Source organism: Mesoplodon bidens, assembly GCF_964165515.1.
Source record: "Mesoplodon bidens genome assembly, chromosome: 9".
Lineage (NCBI taxonomy): Eukaryota > Metazoa > Chordata > Mammalia > Artiodactyla > Ziphiidae > Mesoplodon > Mesoplodon bidens.
In genome coordinates this window covers 94,504,684-94,512,378 of record NC_138166.1, presented here as the reverse complement: position 1 = coordinate 94,512,378, position 7,695 = coordinate 94,504,684, and the positions used below count along the sequence as shown (strand labels likewise).

General features: G+C 44.0%; 1 protein-coding gene across 4 annotated transcripts in view; it reads right to left on the bottom strand.

The window, feature by feature from the left end:
• Positions 1-246: 246 nt before the first annotated feature.
• Positions 247-7,695, bottom strand: part of AGK (acylglycerol kinase) — an 86,791-nt gene continuing 79,342 nt past the window's right edge. For all 4 annotated transcript variants that reach the window (XM_081244788.1, XM_081244791.1, XM_081244789.1 and 1 more), the window contains 3 exons: positions 5,038-5,108; positions 2,991-3,075; positions 247-1,555 (listed from right to left, as the gene is read on the bottom strand). In XM_081244788.1, coding sequence (XP_081100914.1) covers positions 1,418-1,555; positions 2,991-3,075; positions 5,038-5,108 — 294 coding nt within the window. In that variant the 3' untranslated portion in view covers positions 247-1,417. The remainder of the gene's footprint in view (positions 1,556-2,990; positions 3,076-5,037; positions 5,109-7,695) is intronic.

The window sequence follows — 7,695 nt, the reverse complement described above, 5'->3', positions numbered from 1 at the left end:
ATAAACTAATGGGAAAAGAATCTGAAACAGACTAGATACATGTATATGTATAACTGGATCACTTCGCTGTACACCTGAAACTAACAACATTGTTACTCCAATACAAAATAAAAATTAATAAAAAACGTAAATAAACAACACAGAAGAACTGCTTTTTGATAAATGAACTCTAGGATAAAGAGCATTCTAATAAAATGTTGATTTTTAATTATCAAAAATTTATAATATCAATTGTATTTCAATAATTTATAACATTTATTATGTACTGAGTTAACACTTGAAGAACTAAAAAAAAGTTACTTCCACTTACATTTTTTGGTGGCAAGAAGATAGGTCCAATGGAAAGAAAATTTCAAGCATAAAAACATCATGATACCATTTGCTGAAAGTGGTTTGGAGATACACATACAAGGATAATCGACATTTTCAATGACAAAAAACTTATTTTTGTAAATGGAGGATGACTGTTAAATTGTTATGTATTTCAGTTACACTGAGTATGTTGAAGACGGTGATGTAACAGTTTTATTTTAAAATATCAATATTTACATGACACCAGAAAGTCCATACTTTGGCAACTAACTTCCATGAAAAATTTTAGCTGTCAACTTAAAACTGAGGGGATACATGATTTTTCAACATACTTTTAGGAAGTACGTAAGCAGAATAGTGTGTGGACTGCTGCTTTACAAGATTGTGTCCTGTTCAGTTTGGGGGACACCTCTTGTAGTAGAACCACCTGGGGAAGGTGGACACCTTTTTAAAAATGCAGATTCCTGGGCTCCAGCCCCAGACTGAGTTACTAGATTTGGGTTGGGCCCCAAGTCAGTCAGTTTTCAACATGCACCCCAGGTGGTTCTCATGCAAACCAACATTTAAGAAGCACTACTTCAGGGGAAAAAACTAGTGTTTTCCAGTATTTCAGCCATGGCTGAAGAGGGAAACACCTCAGGTATGTTTTGGATTAAGGAGACAACTGAAAGACGCTACGAATTGGAGCTCACAAAGTAGCAGCACCCATGGAGGAGCCTGGGGAACGGGACGAGGCAGCGGAAGGCAGGCGCTTCCCTAGACTTCCCAGGGCAGCCACAGAGCCCAGCAGGAGAGGAAGAGCCACTCAGCCCAGGATCCTGCTTCCCACTCAGGGGAGCTAACAAGGTCTAGCCCATCCCCATCCATTGAGGGTGGGCATTTCCTGGAACTAGCCTGAGGGAAAGCAGTATTTAGAAGGGATGGACTGCCACAGCAGAGTCAAAGCACGCGCTGCTGGGAAGCACTAGAGAGGAGGGTGGAGGGTACTTGCCATGAACAGGCCCTTGGGGTCCTCTGACAGCGCTGCAGGCACGGGGAGGCCTTGGTTCCTTTTTGGTCCCAGGGTAGCCTAAAGTGCAGTCTTGGGCGCCCACTTGCAGCCCGCTCACTGGGCCGTGCTTTGCAGCAGCTGCTCCCTCTTCCGAGGGTCACAGAAGAACTGTAGTTTCCTGGGGAGCAGTTTCACCTCCACGGGCATCGCCTCGTATTCCTCGCTGTCAATGCTGAAGGAGCCCCCTGTTCCCTGTGGAGAAGAGAATATTCACAACAGCTCATGCCCACGCTGGCTGGAATTCATCATCACTGCAGCACCGGAGCAGGTTGTTAGGGAAAAGAGCCTCCTCTCTGAGGACCTGGTCTAATGTTCTTTGAAAAGAGTATTTCGGTGCCTGTGTCAGATGCGGGGCTGGTTCCGGAAATGGCCCTATTCTACCACCATGAAAAAGGTTTCAGTGGCCTCTCTCTCCTCCCAGAGTATTTTGGGATTTGTGAAACAAGGTTATCATTTTCAGGTGCTTTACTGTAAGACAGGGTCCTGACACATCTTTAAGGAATTCATAGAACATAACATGTATGTCCTTCTCAGCCCTAATCTTTCTCAAATGAAAAGCGAGAAACAGCCAATTCTCTGAGGAAAGCCATTACGGCCACTTGATGATTCTCATGGTTCTTTAGGACTCGCTTAGCTTTATACCTAAGGTGTAGCATCATTAATATTACAGATTCTATAAAACCCTTCTGTAACTCATGCATTTAATTCAACATTTGCTGTGTTGAAACTATGGTGCCAGCCACTGTGGGGACACTTACCTTTTTGAACACCTTAGTTTAATAGCCACAAGTCTTCAGAGGCCACCTGTAGTAAGTTTTTTCCCACTTATAGCTTATTCTACTAAGCTTGGCATTTCCCAGTACAGAAAAATTTACTGCCATCCTGAAAACTGCTTCCAGATCCTTTTTAAAAAATGTGAAGCTAGGACTTCGTGGTGGCGCAGTGGTTAAGAATCTTCCTGCCAATGCAGGGGACAGGGGTTCAAGCCCTGGTCCGGGAAGATGCCACATGCCACGGAGCAACTAAGACCGTGTGCCACAGCTACTGAGCCTGCGCTCTAGAACCCATGAGCCACAACTACTGAGCCCACGTGCCACAACTACTGAAGCCCCTGCGCCTAGAGCCCATGCTCCGCAACAAGAGAAGCCACTGCAGTGAGAAGCCCGTGCACCACAACGAAGAGGAGCCCCCGCTCGCTGCAATTAGAGAAAGCCCTTGTGCAGCAACGAAGACCCAACGCAGCCAAAAATAAATAAATTTTTTTTAAAAAGTGAAGCCATAATCCACTATTAACATTTGCTAACTGGAGAACTTTGTGGGTATAGTAGCTATCTGCATAATTTACATTCAGAAAAATAAAAGCTCAGGAGACCTAAGGATCACTATACAGAACTTTGGCTTGACAACACCTGAAGTCTTCAGGAGCCCAACTCTAAACCCGTGACTCAGAAGGGGCTTCTGTCATCTTTTCAGGTCTCCCTTAATGTAACCCAGAGCCTGGCACAGTGCTCAGCACGTACAAGGTACCTAAAAAAGGGTCTGTTAATAGGAAGGAGGGGGAAGAAAACAGGAAGGAAGACAGACCAGGAAAGAACCACAAGCTCTGGGACAGCTCACCCCCGCTCACCTCAGGAAGAAGCAAAGTGCAGCGGCTGGCCTGAAGACACTCGGTGCCGTCAGCACGCACCTTGGGGTCTCTCACCTTTTTACTTCTGTTGGTACAGGAAAAAGCAAGCTTGGAAACCAGTGCTGGCAACTGCATTCGACTGCAAGAACATAGCAAGTTCTGCCTGTCTTTTGATGAGATGAAATAGATGAACTCATAATCTCTTGAACCATGGGGTTCTGTGAATAATTTTTCCCCCAGTGATTGTTGCTTAATGTTGAGATACGTTCTAGATTGAGGTTTATTTATTGCAGAGAACTGTGCTTGAAGTTAAGACTGTTTTTTCCTCTGAATTGTTTTTTATTTTTAAATAGTTCCATGTATACCTAATTCTTGGGCTATTTAAAAATCTCAAATTTAAAAATAGGAATGAAATGAAGAAATTCTTTAGAAAAATACTAAACTTTTGATATTTGGTACTTCTTGTGAGTCTATTACTTAAAGGAGAAAATTTTTTATTCTAATTTAAACTAGTTATTTATATGAACAACCAATCTTAGTAGTTCTTGAATGATTCTCCATATTGATATAAACAGTCTACTTAGCATAGTGCATCTTTACTTTGACTACATGGCTTTAGGGTAAAATTATCAGCCTGTCCACGCACGCGTGTGCACACGCGCACGCACACACACACACACTCCCCCCCTCGTGTATATACCCTTCAGCCAGTCAGTCAGGGTCAGTGGAAAAGGGGTAAAAGCTAATCTCAGAAAATTAGTCCATTCTTTCATCTATGAAACTTCATCCACTTTCTAAAGCAGCTTTACAATGTTCTTATCAGATACCCAGAGGAAACAGACATTACTTGATTTCACTTCCTGTAGAGACCAAAAGGAAACCATGTTACTTCTGCTGCTGAAGATGACAGCAACAATGCAGAACATAATGACTTCGTCTGATTTAAGCAGTGTCACCGGTTTTTCTTCCTATTTTTGGAGGTCAGTGTTATGAAGGAGATTCAAATACAGCTGGTCCCACTGGCCAGACGTTCAATTAAGACACTGTGTGGCTTCTGGACCCTTCCTAGGAGAAGAAAGACTTTTCCCTTCTTCCTTTTACTACAGTTAAGTAAATCAAAGGCTGCAGAAGCAGCTATTCAGCAACTGAAGAATTGGTACCAAAGGCAAGAATAACACAAACTGGTGAAAGACATTGTACTGCCGGTGCTGGTGCAGAGAATGAAGTAGCCATGGAGACCCGGCCGCTGCAGCAGAAATGTCTAATCCTTAGATGGGCGCCAGAGGGAGCTCTGAGACAGCTCATAAAAAGCTGAGAAGATTCCCAGTTGGCATGGTAACACACAGCCTCCTCAGATGCTTTGAAGGCTGGCAGAGGGTTGAGAGCGTTCCTAACCAATAAAATTCTGGCAGAGGTAGGGCTTAATGAATCAGACAGGACTTGGAAGGGTATTTTGTAGTGGAAAAGGGAAAAAAGCCTGGAAAACGTCCAAGGTACTCAATACCTTTTCACCAATGCCCTGGGAAGAGGGCAAGGTGGGCTGACATGAATGGTAACTGATGCTGTGAAGTGCTTCACACTGAAAAAGAGTTTTCCCACACAGTCCCTTGTATGAGACTCAAAAACAATCCTGATAGAGGTGATTATATCACACCATTCTATACACAGGGAAAAGGATTCAGAGAAGGTAATGGATTTGTCCAAGTCATAAGGCCAGTGAGTGGCAAAATCAAGATGTGTACCCAGTAGTTCTGACCCTGAAGCCAAAATTTTGGGCATGATACCACGCTACACTGAATCCTGTCATTTCAGTCGAAAGACAAAGACACCTCCCATACTCTGATCTTCCCGAAATGAATGGGGAAGGCCAAAGTAGGAGAGGTACACTACACATGCCAACTCAAATGAAAAAAGGATGCTATGGTTCCCAAACCAGACAAGTCCTCGGTTGGATCTCTGTCTTGGAGTGCATGGGCACTCAGATTGGTGAAGTCTGAGAATACAAACTACTTAAAGCCTCAATGCCTACAAACCCCCGTCCACTTACCCTATAGTTATGAAGTCTCCTTTGCTGACCGTGTTGGGTTCCATGCAGATGTTCATAAAGTCTTCTTTGCTCTAAAAAGGTTAGGAAAACTAAAATGAATGCTCTCAATTTTGGCTAATGCAGCCTGTTGTCCTCCTTTAGCCTTAGAGGGTCACGGTTGGAGCTGTGTATTATGGAGGGGACTTTACTTTCAAAGACTTTATCCTGAATATATCCTCAGTCCTTTTTTTTCTTTTTACATTAAGACCTTTATTGAAGTGGTATTTACATACCATAAAATTCATCTCTATTGCTTGCTTGTTTTTTTACTACATACATAAGCTAGGTAAAAACTCAGGTTTGGAGGGTTGTCAAGTTATATCACTCACTAATCATAGCTGTTATAGTCTCTAAGGTCCCCTCCCTGGCAGGCCAAGCTTTCAGCCCCTCTCTCCCAGCAAGTCTCCACCCTCACTGTACGTCATCATCACGCCGCACTGGCTGGATCAGCTTCTTGATGTGGAGAGCCCCCAGGTATCTGTTTTTTTAAATGCTCTACATGCAAACTTGGTATGTGACCAGAGCTGAAGAGCAGCAATCCTTTTATGCCATGGCAATGTTTTTAAAACTCTACATTCCCAACCACAGAATGTTCTGGAAGAACTGAGCTACAAGGAAGTGGCTACAAAAACAGACTTGGTTCCTGTGCCACTCCCCACCCTCCCCCCATCTCCCCACAATTTACCACCAGTTGGTGGCTAGCAGTACAAACCTGACCCTCTGTAACTCAATCCCAACACTTCTGTGTCTGCCTCAAATAGAGGTTTGTTTATTTTTGGACAGCTTCAAAATCTGTAGCCCCAGGATCACCCCCAGGCCTCTGAGAGCTGACAACCTGTGCCTAAGATTAAAGGGCACTACCAAAGCGCAACTTGACATCCCAACTAGGAGTTACAGAACACAGAGGGATACCTCTGCTCCAGGGTCACCTTGTGTTAAACGACTTCTTGTCACCTATGTACCATGAACTCTTCTAAGTGCTAGGGTTGTGTCAATTAATGAAAAAAACAAAAATTTCTGCCTACAAAGAACTTACATTCTACCAGAGAGAGTGGAAGGGATAAACAAAACACAACCATAATAAAATAAGAAACTTCATGTATATTAGAAGTATGCTAGAGTCTATCCGTATAAAAATAGTAAACTGTGGACTGTGTATGTATATTAGCATAGACGGCAAATTATAGAGTATATTAGAAGTATTATTAGAGTATGTTATAAAAATGAGATAAAAGGTGGTATTGGTGGCACTTTCAGTATACGTGCTACCGAAGCAAGCACGATTGGTGGCGTTTTTAAAGAGGGGTCCAGGTAGGCCTCACTGACAAGGTAACCTCTAAGCGGACACCTGAAGGAGGTGAGGGCATTGCGGAAATCCAGGGCAAACTCTAGCAAACATCACCTGGAGGGCCTGTTAAAACACAGGTCAGAGCTTATGGTTCAGTAGGTCGAGTGAGCCCCAAGAATCTTCATTTCTAACAAGGTCCCAAGCGATGCTACTGCTGCTGACCCAAGGCCCACACTTTGAGAACCACTGGTCTAGGGAAGCGCAGGCCACACGAAGGGCACTGCCAGGGCAGGGGCCTTAGGTGGGAGCAGGCCTGACGTGGGAAAGAACAGCGAGGAGGCCAGTATGGCTGGAGCAGAGTGAGAAAAGGGGACGAGAGGAGATGGAATCAGAAGGTTCAGGCACTGCAGCAGTAGGGCCTTGTGCACCCCCACGAGGAAGTTGGCTGTTAGGCTGAGTGAAGTGCGGAGCCACTGGAAGGTTCTAAGCGGAGAAATATGATTTGGCTTTTTTTAAATTAAGATCTCTCTGGCTACTGTGTTTAAAGGAGAAGAAAAGGGAAAAGAGCGGGGAGACCCCTTAGGAACATATTGTGATAATCGGGCTAAAAGACCATAGTGGCTTGGATCAGCCGGCAGCGGACACTGTGAGACGCGCTGGCAATATTTAGAAGGTGAAGCCGCCAGGACATCCTCTGAGATTTGATGCGACGAGAAAGAGGAGCCAGATGTTTGGCCTGAACAATGAAAAGGGTGGAATTACAACCGACTGCGCTGCAGGAAGACGGAGGAGAAGGCAGGTTTCGGGGGTGGAAGGGCAGACCAGGAGCTCGGTTTGGGACATGCCAAGACCGAAATGTATCTTAGACATGGAAGGGGATAAGTAGATATACGTGCAAGTCAAGGATTTGACTTTTGTTAAGAGTGCACGTGCGAAAATCAATGTGTTGTGCTACAGTGACAGATTCAGTGAGAAAAAGCCTTATCTCTGTAGTGGCTGGAAAGGTACTTGATAAAATTAAAGATCCACTCATGATAAAAACTCTGAGCAAACTAGGATAGGGGTGGAAGAGGACTTCCTTAATTTGATAAAGGGTATCCCCATCAAACTCAAGAATGAAGCAGTGAAGCCTTTCTCTCAATCAGGAATGACACAGGGACGCCTGCCATCACTGCTTCTGTTCAGCACTGTACTGAGGCCCTAGCCTATGCGATAAGACAAAAGATTAGAAGAAGGTTAAGTATTTGAAAGGAAAAAATCATATCAACTGCACTATTTGCAGTTGATATGACTGAATCTATAGAAAATCTAAAGGAATCCATAAACTTAAT